General features: G+C 40.6%; 3 protein-coding genes across 3 annotated transcripts; 1 reads left to right on the top strand and 2 right to left on the bottom strand.

Moving 5' to 3' along the window:
* Positions 1-3,993: 3,993 nt before the first annotated feature.
* On the bottom strand, positions 3,994-6,589 carry kbtbd12 (kelch repeat and BTB (POZ) domain containing 12). The gene is made up of 5 exons (XM_076111174.1): positions 5,520-6,589; positions 5,165-5,435; positions 4,849-4,999; positions 4,503-4,700; positions 3,994-4,422 (listed from the first exon to the last, which is right to left on the bottom strand). The coding sequence occupies exons 1-5, from the start codon at positions 6,587-6,589 to the stop codon at positions 4,253-4,255; spliced, it is 1,860 nt and encodes a 619-aa protein (XP_075967289.1). The 3' UTR covers positions 3,994-4,252.
* Positions 6,590-8,166: 1,577 nt separating this feature from the next.
* slc26a6l1 (solute carrier family 26 member 6, like 1) lies at positions 8,167-17,348 on the top strand. Its single transcript, XM_076110535.1, has 19 exons — positions 8,167-8,306; positions 8,461-8,600; positions 8,861-8,971; positions 9,056-9,231; positions 9,322-9,486; positions 10,163-10,315; positions 10,629-10,711; positions 10,815-10,962; positions 11,091-11,204; positions 11,986-12,063; positions 12,226-12,321; positions 12,465-12,571; positions 12,759-12,828; positions 12,909-13,001; positions 13,993-14,103; positions 14,376-14,804; positions 15,410-15,464; positions 15,548-15,693; positions 15,831-17,348. The coding sequence occupies exons 1-19, from the start codon at positions 8,167-8,169 to the stop codon at positions 15,855-15,857; spliced, it is 2,442 nt and encodes an 813-aa protein (XP_075966650.1). The 3' UTR covers positions 15,858-17,348.
* Positions 16,309-22,988, bottom strand: p4htmb (prolyl 4-hydroxylase, transmembrane b). Its single transcript, XM_076110536.1, has 9 exons — positions 22,111-22,988; positions 21,908-21,989; positions 20,667-20,857; positions 20,474-20,570; positions 19,570-19,732; positions 19,237-19,422; positions 18,888-18,978; positions 18,601-18,724; positions 16,309-17,419 (listed from the first exon to the last, which is right to left on the bottom strand). The coding sequence occupies exons 1-9, from the start codon at positions 22,444-22,446 to the stop codon at positions 17,202-17,204; spliced, it is 1,488 nt and encodes a 495-aa protein (XP_075966651.1). The 5' UTR covers positions 22,447-22,988; the 3' UTR covers positions 16,309-17,201.
* Positions 22,989-24,638: the final 1,650 nt, after the last annotated feature.

Genomic DNA, 24,638 nt, shown 5'->3' with positions numbered 1-24,638 from the left:
CTAACTTTTCCGAGGGACCCTGAATGTAGCCTCGCTGTGGAAGGAGAAGGTCACATGGCGGGAGATTTAAATCCTCGCGAGGTTACTGCCCGTTGTCAACCTCCCACTCGTCATCAACACGGTATCTGCGGAATGTGAGTCAATTAAAAATATATTTTAGTGTTTATAGCGTATTTAATCCTTAACGTATTTGTATTTAATCCACGACAACCACTGCACACAACGAGTTTTAAGTAGAATAGCATAGTTAATTTTTTGACGAGATTTTCTAAATTTATATTGACTCCATTTTATTTAAAGTTAGCTAGTGAAACATTTTCTAGATTAGCGTCAATGCTAACTAACGCTAACACTAGCTCACACATTGAATGATGCCCGAAGACATAGCCAGCTACAATTACTACTAACTTGTTGTCTTTACAGGTAATCAAACGCAATGAATCATACGAGGAACATAAAGGAGATGCTGAGCATCCCAACTGGAAACAGGTAGTTGGCTTGAGTGTGCTACTTAACTATGACTCCTATTAGCTATTTAGGTCACTTCTCTGTGAACAATGTTATATGAAGCTGTGATCCATAGTTTGAATCAGTAAAACACTGTAATCAAGCCCTACATTTGTAGAGCAATGTGTTATGTGTGTTTTTACCTGATTCATACAAACGCTTTCTCTGTTTTGCTGCACAAAGAAATTGTGTTTTTTTTGTGTTTTTCTTTCCTCCTCAAACCTTGTGGGGATCAAACAATCCACAGAAATGGGGCTACCAGCGGCTACTCCAGTTTCACAGACTCTCAGTTGTTCTTTGGGTCTCAGTTTTGGCCTGAAAACTCTCAAGGCCTGTCTCAAGATATGAGTTTGTCGTCCAGGACCTCCCAACAAAGTTCACAAGAGGTGAGGTTTATCAACTCAATTTTACAAGCGGCAGTAATATGTTGGAGTACCCTGATCTACGGACACATCGCTGTGGTTTAAGGCATTATTACGTATACCTGGTGTAATATTTATACCAGGTGCAGTAATGGGTCGAAGCTGATAGTATATTTACAGATGTGTTGTAGCCTACTAAGAGAAAAGTAAACAAGATGTTTACCTTTTTGTGCTTTTCCTTTTAGTAACTTTATGCATAAAAATATGAATATACTTTTTAATAAAAGAGAATCTGTGTGTGCAGTATGGAAGTATATACGTGGAGACAATTATCAGAGATTGTTATATTGCTTGTTGGTAACAAGCAAATGTATAGTGCATTCCACATTATTGTGAAACTCTTTAGTCCACTTAACACATGGCATCATATGAAAAACTTGACCCACTGTATAGGACCATGAGTGCATACAGTTTTATTAATCATCTCTCAGATTATGTGAACATTAATTATGTCTTGTGTCTACAGCTCTTAACTTCATTTTACTTTTTTTTAATTTAGGGAAGTGACCCAAAGTTTTCAAGCAGTTATCACACTAAACCTTTCCTGTTTGGAGACTTAAAGGACAAGAGCAAAACTTTTGGAATACTGGATACATTTGAAGAGGACAAGAAAAGGGCAAAAGAGAAAACGGATGGGTGTGACTTAAACATGCTACTCACTACAAATTTACACGATTATAAAAGAAGTCGGACTAATCACTTCTGATATTTTAATATCTGTCCTTTGCTTTAACAGTGATATTTTAGCCAAAGAATGTACTCATTTTCGAGAAACACTCAACAATGTAAGTGATGATAAGCATCCATTCTGTTGCTTTTTGGAGTATGCAGTTCCTTTTTTGTAGATTAAAAACAAACACTGCCATTTTTTTCAGATCCAACAACTGGTCACTGGCACAGAGAGAAACACTGCTGTGTGTCAAACGGTCCTTCAAAAATTTGACAACTTTGCATCAACAAGTAAGTTTCCTAATTTTTTTTAAAATGTATTTCTTGTTGGAATGATTGAACTTCTAGTTGCTCTCTGCATTCTGTAAAAAAAGGCCACGAGCAAACATGTATTATTGCCAGTAGATGGTGCTCTTGGCACAATAATTAAACATTGGTCACACATCATTTCATCTAATTTGGACATTTTATATACGGTTCCATACTTTTTAAAAATTTATATTGAGCAGATTTCTGTCTTTTTGTTCATTCATTCCAGTGCAAAATAATTTCAGCAGTCTCCAGAGTGACATTTCTCTGCAGTTTGAGACTTTACTGACTAAAGTGAACTCCCAGAAAGAGATGTTAACTGAATTGGGGGAGACTGCGCAAAAGGTTTGTAGCATTTGGACAAGATTGCTGAAGTTTCAGTTGGCTCAAAGTAGATTTTGGTGGTTAATAAATGTTATAGATAAAACTTATTTTTTACCATTTAGCGTGGGGACACCACAGCAGAACTCTGTTCAAATCTGCAAAGCTTAAAGGGTACTGTGGAGAGTCTGAGAGAGGAGCAGGAGAGAGAACGGAACATGCTGGAAGAGGCTCTGAAGCTGCTCAGCACCTTAGTCTCAGAGCACTCGGCCAAAGCCAGCCCCAAGGGAGTGACGGACAATGCCAGCCAGACGTCACCAGAGCTGGAGCAGCCGTTCTCCACCATCCTGCAAGACGACAAGCTGGAAGGCATGCAGCTTAGACGCAGGTCATACAACACTGAACACACTAACGCCGAAGTTCCCCCTCAGCATCCCAGCGACATCATAAAGAAGAAATTCACTCCGAGAGGCCACAAAAAGCGCAAAAAGAGACCGTTGGTGCTGTCACAAAGGAGTAAGTCCACTGTGAAGAAGGAAAACCGTGACCCGCTCATGAACTGTGACAAACAACAAAATGCTTCAACATCACTCTGTGAGCGTCGAGATCCGAACATGTTAACCAGCCAGCAGAGTCTCAACCCAGACTGTCCTCAAATGCCAAGCAGGGGTATGAGATCCATAGCTGAAGGGTGTTTCATCACCCCTCTCAGCTGCTGGTCTCAGGACAGCAACAGCTCCGTGTGCCTCGCAGGAATCGAATCCATTTTAGAGAAGCTCTCATCGGAGTCCGAGAGAGGGACCCCAGTGAAACCTGAAAGCCTCTGGCAGTTGTTTGACAAGGACTGTGATTCAAGCTTTTAGAGGATGAGTGACGGATTCAAGAGTGACGCATCTGTGCTCTTATGTTTGGAGTAAAAGTCAGAAAGGTTTAGTGTGTTATTTATCATTACTTATGACCTCTGTTATAATAGTTGTAGAGAGATTCAGTTTCTTGAAGAATGAAAACATTGATAAATGTTGTCTTATACTTATGGTGGAGGAGTCTAAAAGGTACTCATGATAAGTACGTTTAGCACAGACTCACACACAAATACAATAACATATTTAAAGTTATTCAGCTGACATAAAAGAATACATATTGTTTACTAAACTGTCAGCTGATTTTTTTTTTTAAATATTTATTTATTCTGTACTTATACTGTTGATGTGATATTAAAAAATAAACAAAGAATTGTCTGTTTCAAATAAACACTCATGCTCCATAAATGTTAAGGTGCAGGAAAACATTTTATTATGCTTTAGCAAGCATTCCACAAAAAGAACAATTGATACAATAAATATTCAATTTGGTATTCTGTCAATTTCATTTATGATAAATCGTTAGTATTTACACTGCAGTAGATGGATCAAATACTTTTTTACTTGGTATAATTTGTATCAAAGTCCATACTTATAATTAGAGCTGTATACATTATCATATAAAGTGCAATTTATCTTTTAGTTAATTTATTAGTCTGAAATGTTAAATAGTCAACACATTTATTCACATTTTCTCAGACGCAAATATTCAGTTTCTTTGTTTTGAGAAGCTGGACTCAGAAGTTCAGTATTTTTGCTTGAAATGTGACTGAAACGATTGTGCCGATTCATTTTGTCAACCGACTTATCGTTGAAGCTCTAATTATAACAAAAATGTATGTCTGGTTAATTTCACAAGAAATAATGTCCTGGTGTTGCTGATAATACTTTGTGCCAAACAGCTGCAGGATTCCGGTGATCAATCTCTGCAGATGTTTAAGATTTAAAATAACAAACACTTTATTTACAAGTGTTTCTGTTCTCAATCTCTCAAAACAACGTGCAAATCACTGACCGCAGATCCTCTTTCATGTTGGGCAGTAAAACCTTTTTGCTTGAAAAAAAAACAATGCCTTTGGCCCAGCAATAAGTGCTTTAATAATTAATAATTATTTTCCTTCGCTAATTCTCCTACACAGACTTTGACTTGATCTGACATGGGTGTCACTGTTTAACCAAGTCTGCAGGTGGGGACATAAGTCCCCTTGGGTTGAGATTTGCCACTAAACAGACGTCATAGTTGTCGTGCATCAGAGCTTGCCGAGCCACCACAGTCCACCGGTTTTCCCATGGGTCCAGCACCAAAATGTCTTTCGTTATGTCATCATGACGATCTAAAGGTTGTTAAGAAATAGAATGGGTAATGTAGTCTTAATTCATTGAATATGATTGGATATGTCTATTCTTTCATTACCTGCTCCTTTGTAGTATCCACACACGTAGATCTTGCCTCCCACCACTCCTGCGTTTGAGGCGTTGGTGCGCAGTGAGAGTTGTGGAGATGGGAGAGGCGGTCCATCCCTCCAATAATTTCCATCTGGGTTGTAGATCTCTACAGCATCGAGGCAGCGGCGTGATTGTCCACGATCCAAACCCTCACATCCAATACCCCCTGCAAAACAGTTTGTTTTATCACCAAAAAGAATCCTTTTGAAATATGATGTAACTAAGAATTGTTACAGGAATCAATGCAGCTTAATTTATGTCACAATATATGCATTCCAAGAGAGATTTAAAAGATTAAAACAAAACAATATCACCCATCACGAAAATTTCTCCATTGTGTACAACAGCACTGCAGCGGTACTTTGAGAGCTTCATGGGACCCAGCTCTGTCCACTTATTTGTGTTTGGATCATACTCCAGGAGGCGGTTACTAAGACGGTCGGGCTCATCATCCATCCGGTATGACTGGATGGTTGAAGGGGAGGGAGGGGGTGATGGAGCAGAACAGGTGCAGTTAGAGAGGAGTCGCACACAGACACCGAGCTTATGTCAAATGTGTTCAAGTCTGATTCTTTATGTTTCACAGTAATTGCTAAGAAGTTAACGCGTGTAAATATGTTTTGACATCACCTGTGGAGTTCGACCACCCATCACATAAAGGCGATCTTTCATCCTGACCACGCTGTGATAGGCTAACGGTATAGGCAGGGGTGCTGCACTGCGCCAGGGTCCTCCTTGCAGAGACCATCGCTCGACACAGTTGGTGATGAGAAACTGGTTCTTCAGCTTCATCTGCCCACCCAGCAGGTACAGAGTGTCACCCAGTGACCCCAGAGCGTATGAATCACGGTACTCGGCTGACGTCAGGCACTCCCAGCTTCCTTGGGCCTCTACTTTGTACCTGGCAACCCAAGATAACAATCAGTGCCATCTGTGTGCGTGCAAATACACATAGAGTTATCAAGTGTGTCACCTAATATCTGACCTGTAAATCTTCACATTCATGTCCTCCTGTCGGGCCATTCTTCGTGCGCCTACCTCTCCTGCCACTATGATGTCATTTCTTTCAGTTACAACCCCGGCACACACATACCCCAGAGCCTCTGCATAGCGAGGTGAAGTGATGTAGTAGATTCGGCCTGTGGATGGGGCATAGCAAAAGCTGCGCTCAGTGTAGTTGCCGTATCTTGTCCTGATCCCGCCGCTGTCGTTTCCAACACAGAGCAGCAGATCTGTGGTCTCCATGCCGTACCGCAGCTTTAGTTTACGAGGTGCAGCTGAGGGATGCATGGCTGTGACCTCCAAGGCTTGATTGAGAATCTCTAGACATTCAGCATCTGCCAGGGCCGTGTTCCTCTTCATTGCCTCTCTTAAATAGTCAGCATTTATCAGTGGCAGACGGACTTTCCTCAGGAGCTCTGGAAGGTGCAGGTTACGGACCTCTCCATCCATCAGAGTGGTGTGTTTGACCCAGCGTAGGACAACATCCAGGATGGTCTCTTCTTGTGAAACATTAAGGTCATCGGAAGTCAGGAGCTTTCCCAGCTGATGGGCCTCCAGCTCAAGGACCTCCTCATTTTGGCAGACTTGGTCAAAGTGCTGCCGCAGGTAGCGCTGAGCATGGTCAGCCAGTTCCTCCGCACCGAGGTCACGGGCAAAGTAATACACACCAAGGCAGTTGGAGGCGTCCATGTTCTCGGTCATGTGCAGCTGGCAGCGAGTGAAGACGGCATCCATCTGCAGGAGAAAAGCTGCGATAGAGATGCCTTGTACATTGGCATTAGTGAGAGGAAGATCGGAGCAGTACATGTAGTTCAAGAGGAGGGCCAGGCTGTCTGCAGGGGTGTCACGCAAGAATATTTCTCTGTTGCTGCACTCACGCAGCCCGCATGTGAACATTACACGGAAGTACGGGCTGAAGGCGGACAGAACGACCCGATGGCATGGAAAGCTGATGCCCTCGGCAACCAGCACCACATCTGTCAGATGCTCACCCTCCCTCATCTTCCTCAGCTGGTCGAGCAGCACCAGCCCATGTTTGGCCGTGAGATCCATTTTCCCTCAACTGTTTTAGAAACAATATTTAAAAAGTTACAGGACGTTGTCTCTGGAAAAAAAAGCAGAAACAAATGCATAGCAGCCATCAATATATCAGACAGCAGTTTAATAATCGCATGCTGGTGTGAAATGTACTTGTAATGCTATAACTGCTAGTCAAATCACCTCTTTATTTATGATCATTTGGTAATCTTGGCACTCTGACAATGAAAATGTAGATAAAATAATTAAGTAATTATTGTATTACTTGATTAACCATAAGAAATCAATGTAACAATACAAAGATTTTAACCATTAACGCATATTTAAGTAATACAATACCACTTCCCCATAATGGCTTAAGTAATGGCAAACCTGTAAACACATTAAAGCAGAATATCTAATTAGCTTTGGATGTAACAGATACTACCAAAATTCACCATTGTCCAAATGTCTCATAAGTTAGCATTACATCTGTTCACATCATACAGCATTCACTTGTAAAAAGCCTTACCATAGTCTCCAGCTCCTCTGCTCTCTTTGGTCTAAAAAGACAAGTAAATATCCATGTGTTTCACGTGTTGTTGATGTTGCCTAATGTATCAGTCAGGGGGGTTAGAGACGGTCTGAGCTCTGGCAAGAGACAAAGATATGTACCCCCTACACTGTTGTGGCCCTCTGAGCTGCTAACCCAAAATAGACACTGTTGAGGCGGACAGCAAGTAGGTCAGAAGGGTTTGAGTGACCAGGAGAGTGTTTGTTTTTAAGCCAAGACAGTGACAAATATTGTGAATCATTTTGACATTCCTCATTTGACTCATTGCCATTATGTTGGATATAACAGATTAAAGTAATTCTTTGTTCTACTTAGTTTGCCTCGGTCACGTGCGTGCAGCTCTGGAATAACTGAAATGACACATTGCTCCTAGCTCGGATTCAGATTTCATGACGGCACTTTCTTAAAGGCCCAGTGTACTGTATGCCCACACGGTGCAAAAATCAGACCTTATCTATTAAGTTTGCTTCATAAAATCAGAATTATTAAAATTGTTGTACTAATAATAATAATAAAGGTTGTATATTATGTATTTATACATTTTACTTTCTGGCTTGCCAGCATTGTGTTGGATATTAACTGACTAGTAGATTCGTTTTTAAATATTTTAAGTATTTTGTTCAGAAGTAGCCGTCATAAAGACTAACTTGTCCGATATAATTCGAGCTTAAGGTTACACTTCATGGGTCATTAGCTTTACTTTTGCAAGTGAATGGGGAAAAAAAAGACCTGGAATCATGGGGAAAATACCTGTCAAACATCCATTGAAATTCAACAGAGTTAATATTTTTCCACTTTAAGACTATAATTACATCCTTTGCTTCTTCCGGTCAGCCGTCATTGTCATGAAGAGGCTCTGCCCATAACGGCCTGACTATAGTTAATCATTAGGCGATATGATGTACATATGCAGATACAGTTGTCCTCTTGACAGTTTGGGGAACCATTTGTAGTAAAGTCTTGGAATAAAGCACCTTTACTGCATATTAAAAGAGTAAAATCATTGAAGTTGCACACAGATATTGACAGATTCAGCTCAATGGACTCAACACGCAGACTTGGGAAATACAGAGTGGAGCGGGAAGTGCTTGATGAGCAGAGACTGGAAGAGGTAACGCAGAGAAAAACATACTCTGACACTCACCCTTCTTTAAGTGAACGCCTTAAAGACTCCTTAAGGTAAGGCACATTTTATGGCTTGATCTTGTAACTTTGATGTAGATGTCGGGTCTGATCTTTTTGTCAAAGTAACCAGAAAAAAAATGTCAGTAAATTTATGCTTTAACACATCAGCTAAACTTTTGTCAATGTGTATCCTTCAAATCTCTTCCAGATGTACAGCACCCAAACTGAAACAAAGTGTGATGAGCAGCTTGCCTGTGTTGTACTGGCTGCCCAAGTACTCAATCTGGGACTACGGCATGCCAGACCTCATCTCTGGCATCAGTGTGGGCATAATGCACCTGCCACAAGGTATGACAATAGTCGATCATGGTCGAGTTTATATCCACAATACTACAGAAAAAGGTCAGATTTTTTCACAGTCATCACATAAGTGAATTTCATGACATGAGGGTACATGACAAAAACCTAATGTATCATTTTGACTCAAAAGCAATATGTTGCACAAAGACGTCTGATTACGTTTGCCAGTAATACCACAGAAAAAATGGTTCTTAAGAATATTCATTAGTATACTGAGACAGGTGTAACAGAACTTCTGTTTTTCACAGGTTTGGCATACGCATTGTTGGCTTCTGTACCTCCTGTATTTGGGCTCTACTCGTCCCTCTATCCAGCGTTGATCTACTTCTTTTTTGGAACGTCACGCCATATCTCCATTGGTAAGTAGAAAGAGAGAGAGATACGTAACTGTAGCCATTATATCCCCTGTAATGATATGTGCTGCTATCTTTCATTGTGTTCAGGTACATTTACTGTGCTCAGCATCATGGTGGGTAGTGTGACAGAGAGACTTGCTCCAGACTCGGCTTTCCTCATAAAGAATGGGACCAACGTCACTGCAGAGGTGGACATAACTGCCCGGGACTCGTACAGGGTGCAGGTGGCGGCTGCTACCACCGTCCTGGGAGGACTTATTCAGGTCTGGACACAGCATCCCACAGAAATCATGATGTTGTATTCCGTTCTTACAGCTGCCAATACTCATTCACATAAATTATTGTTTGCATAGGTGGTACTGGGTTTGGTAAAGTTTGGATTTGTGGAGACATACTTGTCTGAACCTCTGGTGCGGGCTTACACAACAGCAGCCGCAGCCCATGCTGTGGTGGCACAACTCAAGCACATCTTTGGAGTTTCACCCATTCGATTCAGCGGGCCCTTTTCACTGGTGTATGTGAGTACTGTCAAGGATTTGGTTCTGATTGCTGCATTTTTGTTGATACACCAGCACTGATATGATAATGTCATAATGTAAAAAAGTAACATTCAAGACACGAATAAAAAAACGTCACTAAATAGTAGAAAACTAGAATAGAATAGAGATTTAAAACGAGCTCAAATATAATAAGACAGGAGTTATAATACAAGATACAGTGCAAGGAATTAATAATTATTTGATTTAATAAATACCAGCGGCCAACAGAAAAGTCTTTAGCCTTAATTTAAAAGAACTGCAAGTTGCAGCAGTTTGTTCCAGGTGCATAAAAACTGAATGCTAGTTCTCCATGTTTAGTTTTGGGGTCAGAGCTGTGATGTACTTCGGGCTTGAAACGGGATGTTGTTGAGGTGGAACATATCACGGATCAATTAAATGTGTAAACCAGTAGGACATCAGGTCACAACAATGTTATAAAAAGCAAAAATATATGACAATCTAAATTTTGTATTTATTTTAACATAAGTGTACGTTATACATTGGTGAATAAGTTAACATGGTGGATATGTAATCTTATACTGAATTCTGACTTAAAATGACAAAACTATAAGTTGTGTGCAGCTAAGCATGTGTGTTTCAATGCGTACGGTAGTAGGCTTTAACCATCTCCTGCTTTTCCTTATTCCATTTTTAGATTCTGAAGGATGTTTGCATGTTGCTGCCACACACTCATCTTCCCACACTGTTGGTCAGCGCTGTGTCCATGGTGTTTCTGATTTCAGCCAAGGAGCTCAACTCTTTTCTCAGTCCGAAGCTGCCAGTGCCGATCCCAGTGGAGCTCATCACGGTCAGTTGATAAGAGGACACACTCTCCGGCCTCTCTTTATGTTATCACCTCTGTGCTCTGTGTAGCTGCTGATGTTGCAGCACTGAAAAAGCACAGACACTGTGGAGCCAAACAGCTGAATCAGCAGTAGTGCCCGGGCCTCTGCATTTGTGCAGTTCACAGCAAAAAATGAACTATTTATGGCTAATAATTAAGTTCACATCTAGCATATGATTCACCAGATTTGTAATTATTGAAGGTCTGACGTGTTGTGAAATTTGGCTTTGGTGTGAGTCTGTGTTTATGATCTGTATGCTTTCTGTTATGGCTTTAGATTGTGGCAGCGACATTAATATCAAGCTATACCCACTTGAACAGCAACTACACTATTTCAGTTGTTGGGGAAATTCCTAATGGGTAAGCATTGGGGTCCAAGTTATACCGCTGTAATTATTTGTTGAGTCATATTTCCAGCTTGTTTAGTACTAACTCATTTCCTTCTCCTCTACCTTTGCACCAGTCTAAGTTATCCCAGTGTACCAGATGCAAGTCTTTTTGGAGAAGTTATTGGTGACGCTTTTGCATTGGCCATGGTTGGATATGCCATATCTGTTTCACTAGGCAAAACATTTGCACTGAAACATGGATACAATGTGGACAGTAACCAGGTAAACCACAACTCTTATTAAAGTCCTGTTTAATTCTGCAGATACAGGACCTTTATCATACTTCTGCATTCCTTTCTCTCTGTATTTTCCTGCTCATTCTTGTGTTTCTTGTTCTCACCATGCTGCAGGAGCTGGTGGCGCTGGGTCTCAGTAATGCAGTGGGAGGCTTCTTCCAGTGCTTCTCTGTCTGCGCCTCCATGTCTCGAAGTCTCATCCAAGAGACCACCGGAGGAAAAACACAAGTGAGTGAGCAACAGAAGTAAAAAGGTTACATCAGCATGGCCTCACAAGTACTGTGAACATGCAACATGCAGTAGTTACACTCCAAATATATAATACATATGACCCATTTGAGGATGATTGAGGTAGGGTAAAAAAGAAATGATCCTTAAGAAAACATAGCCACATTATGTTTATAACAATCATGTGGAAATTCAAAACGGATGCTAGAACATGTACTGTAGTTTTTACCTTTGAACATGTATTATGCATTAACATAATTAGTTAGTTTTGTTAGTTAGTTAGTGTGTGTGTCCACATGGACTTTATTGAAAACAAATGTGGTTGCAGTGGTGACACATTTGTCAGACATGAACAAAACTTTAGTTACATTGCAAACAAACAACTGCCCATGCTCTACAAAAAAAATCAGAAGGCTCTGATTGAAGGACTCCTCTAGGCTCCTCTAGTCCATGTCGATGTGTCCTTGGGCAATACACTTGACCCCAAATTGCTCCCGAAGGGAGACCAGTAAACCTGTCTAATGTTAACTAATGATAATATACCGGAACGTTGTGTACACAGAGATGTTTTTTGTTATTTATCTGAACATTATATCAAATCAATTAAGTATTAAAAATCAGACTTCAAAGTTGTTAGAGTACTAAATATTGGTAATATGTGCTGTCAAGATATTCTCCAACCATGGACTTAATTTCTGATGAACAAACAAATATGTTAATATGCCTGTTAAACACCAATATTTCAATAAAACCAGAAACAACCTTTGTGTTGTTCTTGCAGATGGCTGGAGTGGCCTCAGCTCTCATTCTGTTGGTGACTATACTGAAACTTGGACCTCTGTTCCAGGAGCTGCCGACGGTTCGTCGCTCTACAACTCATATTTTCTGTCGATTTGCAGTAAATATTTATGATGCATGACATGTTTTTGTGTAATGTAAAGGATTTTTTTTATTTGCCTCATTCACACTTCTGTGTACACATCTGATTAATCACGTAAACATGTGGGTGTGCTTGTTTCAGGCTGTCCTTGCAGCAATCGTCTTTGTAAATCTAAAGGGGATGTTCAAGCAGTACTCTGACATTGGCACACTGTGGAAACGCAGCAAGATTGATCTGGTGAGAAGTTTATTACTCATTTAAAAAATGAAAGCACCAACTGCGACAGAATTTGCTGTGGTGTTGAATCTGGAAATGTGTCATTCTTGTTTCCTTTTCATAATCATACTAAAGAATGCGTAATGTCACACTGCATCCCCCAGGTGGTGTGGTTGGTCACTTGGGTGTCAACCTTGCTGCTCAATCTGGATCTGGGTCTGGCAGCATCAATCATCTTTGCTCTGATGACTGTTATCTTCAGAACTCAGCTGTAAGACTCCTCTGCACCTCATCATAGTATATCTGAGTCACACTGTGTGTGTGTGTGTGTGTGTGTGTGTGTGTGTTAGAGAGAATATAATAGTAACTGATGTTAGGCTGCAGGAACTGCCAGATTAGACTAAATACTATATAAAAACATATTGCACACATAATAATGTTGTTTTTACTCCATTCAGGCCAACATACTCTGTTCTGGGAAATGTGCCAGGTACAGAACTGTACGTGGATATAGAGACCCACAGAGAGGTGAGACAGAAATATAGAAAATCATACATTATAGCTTCTCACTTCGCAAAAAAAGCTAATGACTTTTTGCTTTTTGGCAGGCAAGAGAGATTCCAGGTGTTACTATATTTCGCTCCTCTGCTACGGTATATTTCGCCAATGCTGATCTCTACCTTGAGGCTCTGAAAGAAAAGGTTTGTTCTCCCTCCTAGTACTATATAATATATCTACTCTAGGGCTGAAACTGATGTATGTTTTTCATTAATAATTAGTAATCTCATGATTGTATTTCAATGCAAAGTAAAAAATGTCCAAGGTCTCCAAAACCCAAAGATATTCAGTTTAATATCATATGTGACAAAGAAAACCAGCAAATCCCCACATTTGAGAGACGGGACCCACAAATATGTTTAGCGTTTTTACGTGAAAACTGACTAAAACCATTAAAGGGGAAAAAAAGGCCAACTTTTGATGTGGATCAGTGTAAATGGTAAATGTTGTCAATTGAAGCAATAACTTCCTCAGCGAAAGAGAACAAAAGCTGAGTTCTCCTTCTCTCAGAGCTGTGCCAGCAGTGCCAGCAGTGCCTACATATACCAGGATGCCTTGTGCACCAATTCTGACTCCCGGAGGGTTCCCGCCGGCCATATTCTCTTGCGCGGCTAATGCAGCCGCGGCCTCGGCCTCTCTCCGCTGCATTTATTCAGCTGAATACTCTGGCTTGAATAAATACAGCTGAATATCCGAATCAGACAAAACACTGTAACTCTGAAGAGGCGGAGACCAGAAATCCAAGCTGAAATAGTCTGTAGTTCTTCCTTCCATCCAACTGCGTCACTGTCATGTCAAATGAGGGCGCTGGATGCAGGAAGAACAGATTTTGCAGCTGCAAACTGCGCTGCTTTCTGGGTCAGTACAGCACGCACAGAGGAATTTATTGATTCAATCGACCGTCAACATTGATAGGACATACACAAAAAAGGTGGCACATTTTCCCTTTAACCTTTTGTCAAAATACTTGCTGATTAAATTTCTGACAATCAATTAATCAGCTAATTGACTAATTGTTCCCGCTCTAATCTCTTCTAATTTCTTCTTTATCAAAGCAATAATTTCTTGTTTTTGTTCCCTGTTATATTTTAATAAGATGCAGATGATGTTTTATTTTTCTTTATCTGTTTTCAGAGTGGGCTTGACATCAGTAAAATGATTATCTACAAGAAGAGGCAGGAGGCCAAACAGAGGCGTAGAGAAAGAAGGGCTGAGACACGGGCAAAAAGGCAAGCCAAGAAAGAGGTATGTATGCTATAAACAATCCATTGTTCATAGAAAATGTACAAAACATTTTATGGACCACACTATTTTTTCTGGTGTTTGGCTTATTGGTCACCTTATCCTCTATGTGGCACCGCAGTCCTGTGTGTTATAGCAAGTAGTTGTCTGAAGAGTGCCTGCTGTCACACTGGACAGAACTACAGTCGGTGACCAATGGCCAAGCTACCAAAAAATCAACGTACTCAAGTACTTAACAGAAGTTTGAATAATTTCTTTCACATACGACTCTGCAGAGACGGGCACAGAGAGCTGCTAAACAGCTGTCTGGAGCGCCGGTGGTCTCTGTGGAGGAAGAGGCCGGCCGCTGGGGGGCCACATGCGTGGACGGGATCGTTACAGATGAGGAGGAGCAGTGCTGGCCTGAGAGGGAGAACGGGACAGTGTTTGTCATCCCTATCACCCCTCAAACACCAGACGGCCCCTGCAGATGGGAGTACCTGAAGGGAGGAGAACCAGACTCCACCAGTTTAGGGTGGATGTCTGAGCTGCAGGACGGGGACACCACCACTCTGGGCTCCAGCAGTGAGGACACGCTGAGTCACGATCTGGAGCGGGTCTCTCTTGGGTCACTGGGCAAGTGGACCTGGGACATTCACTCCATCATTATCGACCTCTCCACGGCTAACTTCATTGACACAGTGGCTATCAAGACTATGAAAAATGTAAGTACAACAGGGAGAAATATCCCCTGAATGAAACGTAAAACATAACTAAAAAGGTCTTCATTGACACATTTTCCCTTGTTTTGAAACCTCAGGGGAACAGCCTTTTGCTTTCAGGTCATCCAGGTGTTGAATCCTTTTAATAAATACTGTAAGTGTAATTTGAGAAGCTTACAAGTAGAGCTTGGGAGTTATGTTTTCTTATTAACAGCTAATTTTACAATGTTGATATATAGATTTAAGATAGGTTTATTTAACAATAAGAAAGGTAAATACAGGTCTGCAATCATTCGGTCCTGACATATTTTTTAAATTGATTGAGTTCAAACGATAAAAACACAATGAAGAAAAAGATTCCTGTTGTTCTCACGAGAAAGGGAAAGATTCAATATTTTGGTTTAATTTAGTCTGGGCAAGTTCTGATGTCACTGAAATGGGAATTTATTAACTTCTAGTTACAAATGATATTTTACTGTTGTTCGTTAACTTAACATGTATGATTGACTGTGAGATAGATTAGACTGAGTAGGATTAGTAGCACTTTAAAGATTGTTAAGTGGTAGCTTTTGATGAGGATAGATATTCTGTTTTTACATTATTGACAGATTTTCCAGGACTTCAGTGAGATTGACGTAGATGTCTACATGGCTGGTTGTCAACGTGAGTGAAATCACTTCCTCTACTACATGAAAAGGCTCATTGCGGTGGTCATTTTTTTTGATTTTAAACTGTTTTCTCTTCAGCCACTCTGGTGGAACAGTTAGAGCTTGGTGACTTCTTCTCCGAGTCAGTTACTAAGAGGCATCTCTTTGTCTCCGTTCATGACGCTGTGCTCTACTGTCTGGACCACCGCGGAGCAACATCGTTCCCCAGATACGAGCCATCAGTGGTGAGTATATTCAGCTCATGTTTCGGTGACACTTCAGTTGGATGGTCCAATGTTAAAACTCGATCATTTTCATTGAACTAAAAACGTTACGTTTAATCATGTCATTTTAACTAAATCTAAAAACTGTTTGATTTCAGGACACATACAGCACCACAAAGCTTTAAGGACTTCAACCAAACTGGATATCCAGCACTGAAGATTGAACAACTGTCTCAACATTGACTGGGAGCAATATCAGACACTTTTAGGACATTTTATTTGTAAATGAATAGATACCAGAGATGTTCCGATACCATTTTTCCTTCCCGACACTGATTACAATACCAGTGCGTTACAAAACTAAAAATATATATATTCTCATTTTTGAACAGCTGTATACTACCAACCCTGTATGGATGATATTATTGCTATCATTGTTGCATGACCTAGCTCAGGTCATGCAGCATAATGTCATGTTATCAAGACAAGATAACATGATCTCCGATACCTGATCCAGCATTTTAGACTGTAACGGAGGCATTTACAATACTGTTTTAGACATCAGAACAACTCTACAAAACCATTGATGACTTACATTTATATTTATAAATCTTATCTTTAAAGTAGGAAGACACATGAGTTTAATTTAACTTTATTCAAAGTGGGAGGACGATAGAGTGCATTTTTTGAGAAAAATACAAGTAATAAAATGAAACCTCTCAACAATACCTTTCAAGAAGAATCTGTTAGAAAATAATTCAAGGAACAATTACAAGACAACATGCATCACACAGACAGTGTGAGCCTTTTTTGGTAATGGCAGCATTGACAAGGAAGGACATTGAAATGTTTGCAGGAGCCATTTCAATTTTTAAGTGCAATTTCTGCTCATAGCAACAGCAAACAGACAATCTGTGAAGCTAATGCATGCAAAGGGATTGTTTTGTCTCAACTGTTTTAATGAGTTTCTAGTGCAACATTCCTAAAAAGGGAAATTATATGAGATTCAAAAATAGAAGTATAACAATAGGGATGCACCGATCTGACGTTTTCGGTCCCAATACAGATACTGATACCAGTATTTTAGTGAATAAGCTGTATGCCTCACTGTGTGGAAGAGACTGGGATCAGTCTTTTATGTGTGAGGCAACATCAGACCTGACTTAAACATTGCTTTCCTAACTTTGTTAAACAAAATGTAACAAATAAATATATAGATATAAATGTACTGAACTGTTATTTATTAAAATAATGGTATCTGATCAGCCTATTGACGATACCTGATCCGGCTATTTGAGTCATTATCAGACAGATATCAGTATTGGTGCATCTCTAGATAACAATATACAAGCAATATTTAACAAAAACATCTCTTTACAGTTGCATAAACCCACTGTGACCTCATTCCCTGAATACATCTTGTCTCTACAAACTGGACACAGAGGATCTTGCCAAAGAAGTTGTGCACATGACTGAGGAAGGCTAGGTAGATTTTTTGTTGTTTTTTTTGTATAAATTTGGTTTATGAGCTACAAGTCTTGATGGATATCAGAACTCTGTAGGTTCGGGTTCAGAGTCGGACCTTCATCATCCTCATCCTCTGGCTGCTGTGAAACCAGCTGCTGGTAGCGAACCTGCCGCTGGTAATCCGGATCAATGTTTATCCATTTATTTGCGACCCACTTAGTGCCATGGGTGACCACGCAGCCTCCATGCAGTGCATATTCATCCTGCTGTCCCACCCAACCTATTAGGGAAAAAATAATAATGATAATAATAATTGAATGTTTGTTAGCAACATCCTTCACATCATGGCACCATGTTCTTTAAAGAGCTCACACTGATGTTATGACTATCAACCACACTCAACTCGTTGGTCGATATTAATTAATTGTATTCTCTCGACTAACATTTCATTTTATTTATTAGTTTAAATGAGCCAGAAATCAATTTTAAATGACCTGTTTTATAGAGCTGTACTCTCACTGTGTGTAGCTGTCTTTCTAGATTATGGGCTTGAATCTCAACCTTTTGACTGCGTTTTATACGTCGACTTTTACTCTGTGCCAAAAAACATGAAAATGACATGTTAATTGCCAAGATGAATTGAATTAAAATAAAATAATATAAGAAACTGCTACTTCAGATTTCGTGTTTTTATTCACGCTAGAGCGGCAGGTTAAGGGATGCAATGTCGGCCTGCCACTATGATCCAGACTGATCTCTGTAACTATGTATGAATTGTGATAAAAATGTTGGTGAACCCCGAACATTTCATCTAGTGGCATCATTAAGTCAAAGTTCTCACTTGAAATGTCTCGACATCTACTAGATTGATTTTATACAGATATTCATGGTTCCTTGACGATGTATCTTAATGACGTTGATTATCCTCTGATGTTTAATCTAGCGCTACCATGAAGGTAATTTGTCCACTTCATTGGTTTATGGCCAAATAGCTGCAACACTCGATCAGCTGTACTTTCTGTTTAGTGATAAATACCAAATGCGTGCATGCTAACATGCTAAACTAAGATGGAAGATACATTATTAAACATTACATCTGACAAACATCAGTGTGTTAGTGTTGTCTTCACGAGCATGTTAGCATGCTGACATTAGCATCTAGTTCAAAGCACCACTGTGGCGAAGTGTAGCTTCACACAGAGCTGCTAGCAGAGCTGTAATCTCTTAGTCTGGTTTAATTTGCATTATTTTGTGATAGGATTTACAAGACTAAATGTTAGTAAATGGGCTTTACCTTTGTGTTTTAATATTGACAGACAATGTGGCACACAATGTGTATATAAGAAAAATGTTACTTTTGAAATAAAAATTCTAAATATGCTCCTCCATCAAATGACAATGAAATAGTTGCTGATTTGCATCTTCATTGCAACAGTATGGAAACAAAGTTCGCAATCCTACCTTTTCCATCAGAAAGGTAGTTGTACCAGAAAACAGCGGTCCCTTTGGTAGGCTTCACCTTTAGGTTGCTCTTGTCACAATTCCTTCTGGTGTCCAAAAGATCAACGTCATTCTGTATGAGAGACTACAACGAAACATTCAAACTCAGTGACACAGTCTGTTCAACGCCAGGGCCATGCACTCGCTGACAAACGTGTGAGTTAACACAGATATGAAAGACATGCGCAGTATGTACACATTACTTTTGCAGGGCTCTCCCTACACATTACCCACACACAATTACGCACCACTTCATCATAGGTCCTGTTGTCTGCCACAGGGAATGCGGTCTCCCCACCCCCCTCGACAGAGTTCAGGTAGAAGAGAACTGTGATGTACCTAGGTGTGCAACACAGATTTAAATTGACATACATGTATGTTGCAAAAACAAACACACACATACAACACTTTGCAAACAAGAGGCAGGCACACACATTTTTACAGGTTGACAATGTTGAGTCACACAAACTAACATGCCAGCTGTCACAATGGAGTTTAGTAATCACACTGCGCAGACGAATTCAGATCTGGACACTCATAGATATCATTGTAGCGAAATGCTGCTTCAGCCAACACTGTGCACCTCAGGGATCTCACCTGCAAGACGTCTCAAAAGGAGTGGAGGTGTTCGCTGCGAGGCGCGTGTGTGTGCATGCTGTTTCAGGATACACAGGGCCGCTGTCGTGGTGGGCGTGGTAGTGTCCTCCCTCCTCATAGCGAACCACCTGGAGGGGCTCACTGAGGTCCACTAATGCGGGTGGGAGCCGAGTGAGACGAGTCACTCTTTGGTGGAGAAAGGTAATGGAAAAAAAAAATTGAAGTCTGGGGGAAAAGGTGTTAAAACTGTCCTTTCGATTTGTGAAAAACCTTATTTATATTTCAGTTATTCGAGCACAACAGCAATCGGAGAAAGTGGTTTGACTTGCTTGCCTCGCCTTGATGTCTTGGAGGACCTGATGTGCTCCTTTGCCCTGATACAGCCAGGTGTGTCTGCTGTTCCTCACCAGCTGACTCCTCTTCACCCCTCGCTGCAGCAGGAAGCGCTGGAAGGCATCATTGCTCAGAAGCCTGAACTCTTCTAGACTTAGCAAACCTGTCCAAAATATGAGATGTACATATTCTGATGCCTTGCGTAAGTTTTCATTTCTTGAGTTACTGACAACTTGTACCATAATTTAGGGGAAAAAAGTTTTTCATTACACTTTGATATACTGTGTATAATCTAGTTTAGATGTGTTTTAAATGAGACCTGCTGCCCTTTCTGGAGTCCTGATGCATTTCCAATGTTTAGTCTAAGACCAAAATTAGTTTAAGATGGGTTTTATCCGGTCACATTCATATTCAATACCTGTGTCTATACTCTGTATCACGTATGCTTCTAAAAATGACTCTTGTGTCCATAGTAGACCCTAACCTTTAAAGAGGGGTAATAAGTAGACATGGCCTCAGGTTAAGCAGTCACAAGCCAAAACGGTTGGGAAGCACATTATCAGTGATTTAAACAATGTGTTTGTAACACTACTGAGGTATGCCGTGCAGTCAATGTATGCACTTTTTACTGTGTTTAAACACTAAAAATATATTACCATACAGAGACAAACAATATTCATTGTTCTTGCCCAACATTTTTGTCAAAACTCACCACTGCTGTCCCTCCTGGCGATGTAAAACTAGGTAGCACTTTTAGTAAAGTGTATAAAAATGTTTAAGATTATTTCTCAAATTATACTTAAATTTAAGAAGTACAAATATTTACACAAAATAAATAGTCAATCAAAATAATAGCTATGCAAATGGATGCATTTCTGTAAAAAGGACAACGTTGATTTCTTACCATTACCGTCCTTGTCAGCTTTGAGACCAGCATAGATTTCTCTCAGATTCTCCGGTGTGAGCCAGATTCCGTCCCTCACTCGAGAATGAGTCAGTATCTAGTGGAGGCACGATAGTAACGACAGGATGAGTTAACCAAAAAAAGTACTGCATGTCATACAGTCCATGCTCACGATCCACTAACTGACATTCACCTCATGGAGCTGCAACTGTCCATCCTGGTTGATGTCAAGAAGGTTGAAGATCTCTTCTGGGCTGAGGTTGAGCTCCTTGGCCAGCTCTTCCTGGCCGTCTTGCACCATTAGCTGACTCTCCATTAGACCCTTTAGCTGTGCAAGTTGCGTTACCACACGGCATTCATCCCCCGACAGAAACCCAGGGATCTCTGTAGAAAAACACAGACGGACAGTTATACACAGAGTCAAATCTCTTGGCTTAACAGGATTGCAGCATTTTCTCTGCTGCATGCTTCAAATTTTCTGATTTGCAACCGTACCATATTGTATTGTAGTTTTATCTAGAAATCCAGACAATTTTATTTATGTAACCCAACATCACAAATTTGCTTCAAAGGGCTTTACAATCTGCACAGCATACGACACCGTCTGTCCTCAGACCCTTGCTTCAACATTTAAAAAGAGTAAAGCTAAAGTGATAAGTCAATTAATCAATTAGTAAAACAACAGAAGATTAATCAGCAATTTTGCGATATTCAATTAATAAACCTTTTCCAGCTACTTCACTTAAAGAATTTGCTACTTTGTCTCACATGAAAGTACACTTTAAGCCTTTGGGTTACCAGCTTGGCCTCTGCGAAATTGCAATAGACATGTTTCTCTATTTTGTAAGGTTTAATAGAGGAAATAATCAGCAGAAAATGTGCAGTCAGAAATACATTTAGCTGTAGCACAAATATAGACAATTATTTCATTAGTTGCATGTTTTGCAGAGCCAGAGTGGAACCATTCATATCAACATTGAACCAGTCAAAATCAAAGTCAGTCATAAACAGTTAAATGCTTGTTACCAAAACGAAACACTAATGAAGAGAACGACGAAAACAAACAATATAGTAAGCTTTACATTTTTCCACTTCAAAATGTTTATACCATCTTTACTCCAGCACATCTAATGCCTACATGTATGTTTTGAATTGTGTTATGTCCCGATCTGTTTATATGAGCTCTTAACTGGGGTAGTAGCCTCAGGACTTATTGACCCTTTTTCAGCCTTGATCGACCTGAGCGTGCACATATGTTTAAACTAGGCCATGTGTTTGAGGGTGATAGTTGTGAAAAATGAAAACAAGGACGAGTGTGTGGTGAATGCATGTTTGCTTACATCATCATAAGAAGAGGAAAGACTCTTTGGCCACTCGAGGCTCATGTGGGTGAGCTGCAAATGTGTTTTGACACATGAGTGTTTCGGCTCTTACCAAACAGCAGCGGTTTCAGACTCAGAGTCCGCATTTCATGCACTTTGCTTGGCACCAGTGACACCTTCTGGACGTGTCCCACCTAAGAGAAGAATCAGAGAAGTGATGTGGTGGTGCTTATTGTGTGTGTGTGTGTGTGTGTGTGTGTGTGAGATAATGCACAGGGTATAAATGAATGAGTGATGCATCATCACATTGCTCACCCTTATCCCCTCGATTCTTGTTAGGGAAACATCACGCAGAAACTCAGGCTTTGATGGCGGACGCCGCGACTCGGGGTGCTGGTGGTTACTGCTCGGAGCATCGCGACTCTGGTTGGCATCGTCCGACCCGCTGTTATAGTGAACGTAAAATAGCAGTGCTATAACATTAATGATGTATACGTGAAAAAAGACCATCACTACCACGAAGTAGGAGCGGGAGCACACGCTGCTCTTGTTGCAAGGGAGACGGTCGCACGGCGGCCGGAGCGGCAAGGTCGCGCTCCCGGACGGAGTAGTGTCTTCCTCGGCATCTGATGTTTCCTGGTTGTCACTCATTTTCCTGATTCAAGAAGGAGTTGTTGCTTCCTCGACAGCAAAGTCCATCTGATTAATCCAGCGATAGGATGAACGTTTGCTGGCTACTTAGTTAGAAAGAGCAGATGTGCTGTCTGACAGATGTCCAGTTGAATTAAAAAGAAGAAAGCCAGATTCTCCGCTGCAGATATTGAGTCGTTGCGCACTGAAAAACAACAACACGGAGGTTTCATTATGAAGCCGTGCTCGTTTAAGATGAGAAGTCAACTACCATTGACACTGTGTCGTTATCGTTTCGCCCACTGACAGCAGCGCTGCAGGCTCGGACAGTCTTGTTTACACTGCAGCAGCCCCAGTCAGCAGCGGACGCAAAGCGGCGCACTGCGCATCCCAAACCACAGCGGAGCTCATCTCAGAAAACCTGGTCCATACACCTGATCCAGCATCAACCGAGTACAATAATCACTATCTAAAATAAACGATAAAAAAACCATGAAGAACATAACATCACGGTCTGCAGTATATCCTAATATATATACGCCATCGCCCGAGCTCTATTTACGGCAACAGTCTGCCTAACGCTCAATGGTGACCTCTGGTGACCTGAACAAATACCACACTCCTGTCTTTATACATTTCTCTCGTTCTGTCTGTCTCTTTACATTGCCAAAGTAAGTGTAAAACATAAAAAAACTGTACGTCCAATAATAAAGATCTACTAGACAGACACATATACATGCATGAACATATACTCCTCTCTCACTTGTAATTATTAGGGTTTTATGGACAAAAGACAATGGGCCTTTCTCAATATGCGTACTTCTCTGTACTTGTGAACTCGTGGACTTTTGAAACGTCATCAGTCTCAGCCCAAGTACTGTTCCAATTCAAAGTTCACATTAAGCCAAGCACGGTCCAAATGCCCGGATGTGGCTCGCTCCGCCCATTTGACCCGGTATGCATCGGAGGTGACTTGTCTGTACTTGGGACAGCCAAATATCCCAGAATGCATTTTGCACCAGCAACAGGAAACAATGGCGGAGGAGAAATCACACAACTGGAAGTTGAAACTTTCTAAATACTACTGTTGTTAAGTCACAGAAAGTAATTTTAGGATGTTTTGAGGCGAGAAGTTAGTTGTTAAAGCATCAAATCTGTGGTCGGTTTGTAAAGATTCAGCCGATTTAAAAATATGCTCCGACGATTTCGGAGATGTGAGGTGTTGCTAGCGGGACCGGCAGTAAACCAGCACCGGGGGCTCAGCGCTCATGTTACCCGCCTAGAACAGCCTGATCTCGGCAGTAAACCCCGCCAGCACCGGGGGCTCAGCGCTCACGGTGCCCGCCTAGAACAGCCTGATCTCGGCGAGTCTTTTTGAAACTTGCCGCTGGTATTGACGTCTCTGTAGCGTTTTCCTCGTCGGCAAAGAGTACAGCAATCCGGATCTGATCCATATATATATATATATATATATATATATATATATATAATTTTTTATTTTAAATGAAAATGAAAACAGCAGGGTTGTCATATTTAGTTTGATTGTAAAAATACTTTACAGTAAAAATACGGATTAAACTCATTAGCAAGACCAGCTGAGGTGGTGATGTCATCAAGTAAGCTGCTGTTCCAATTGTCCCTACTGCGTTCTCTGGACTTGTGAACTTTTGGAGTATGGACTTGGAGTCTGGACTCCAAGTCCAGACTCCAAAAGTTCACAAGTCCGTACTTGTGAACTTGGGTATTGAGAAAGGCCCAATGTATTTGACTGACCAAGTCCTGATCTCAATCCAACTGAACAGTTAAGTATAGATGGGTGCACTAAAAGTATACAGACCAGGCAAAGAAGTATCAAAGAAACAAAACAGGTATATGCTGATAGCAGCAATGTCTATAAGAAGGCAGTTGATTGCAAAGGATATACAACCAAATAATAAATACAATTACTTATACATATTATTTGAAATTGTTTTTTTTAAATAGATGTTTGCAATAAAGGAATATAACATAAACAAAGTATGTTCAGATAAATGGCCAAGACTTCATTAAATAGAAATTGATACAAATATATATATTTGACCATATTTGATTCTTACATTTTATTATATAACTTACTCGTGTTAAGTGGTTTAAGCTACACAATGAATCAAAATGTAAGCCCCCAAAGGCTTGGAACATTTAAGTGTGCAAGACTGTTAATTATTCACTCATTA

The sequence above is a fragment of the Anarhichas minor genome, unplaced genomic scaffold (genome assembly GCF_050575085.1).
Source record: "Anarhichas minor isolate MPS153535 unplaced genomic scaffold, ASM5057508v1 ptg000043l, whole genome shotgun sequence".
Classification (NCBI taxonomy): Eukaryota; Metazoa; Chordata; class Actinopteri; order Perciformes; family Anarhichadidae; genus Anarhichas; species Anarhichas minor.
Note: the sequence above shows the minus strand (reverse complement) of the source record. Positions and strands in the feature narration are given on the sequence as shown.

Bases quoted from the DNA above. Each gene is read 5' to 3' on its own strand.
- p4htmb (XM_076110536.1), bottom strand. From the start codon at position 22,446: ATGAGTGACAACCAGGAAACATCAGATGCCGAGGAAGACACTACTCCG. The intron at 19,733-20,473 runs GTAAGAAATCAA...TATTTTGGACAG, and splicing joins AGCTGACAAGGACGGTAATG to GTTTGCTAAGTCTAGAAGAG. The intron at 18,979-19,236 runs GTGAGATCCCTG...TTGCACACCTAG, and splicing joins CCTTTTGAGACGTCTTGCAG to GTACATCACAGTTCTCTTCT.
- slc26a6l1 (XM_076110535.1), top strand. From the start codon at position 8,167: ATGGACTCAACACGCAGACTTGGGAAATACAGAGTGGAGCGGGAAGTG. The intron at 8,601-8,860 runs GTATGACAATAG...TGTTTTTCACAG, and splicing joins CATAATGCACCTGCCACAAG to GTTTGGCATACGCATTGTTG. The intron at 15,465-15,547 runs GTGAGTGAAATC...TTTTCTCTTCAG, and splicing joins CTACATGGCTGGTTGTCAAC to CCACTCTGGTGGAACAGTTA.
- kbtbd12 (XM_076111174.1), bottom strand. From the start codon at position 6,589: ATGGATCTCACGGCCAAACATGGGCTGGTGCTGCTCGACCAGCTGAGG. The intron at 5,436-5,519 runs GTCAGATATTAG...TTGGGTTGCCAG, and splicing joins ATGAATGTGAAGATTTACAG to GTACAAAGTAGAGGCCCAAG. The intron at 4,701-4,848 runs GTGATATTGTTT...ACTGTTTTGCAG, and splicing joins TGGAGAAATTTTCGTGATGG to GGGGTATTGGATGTGAGGGT.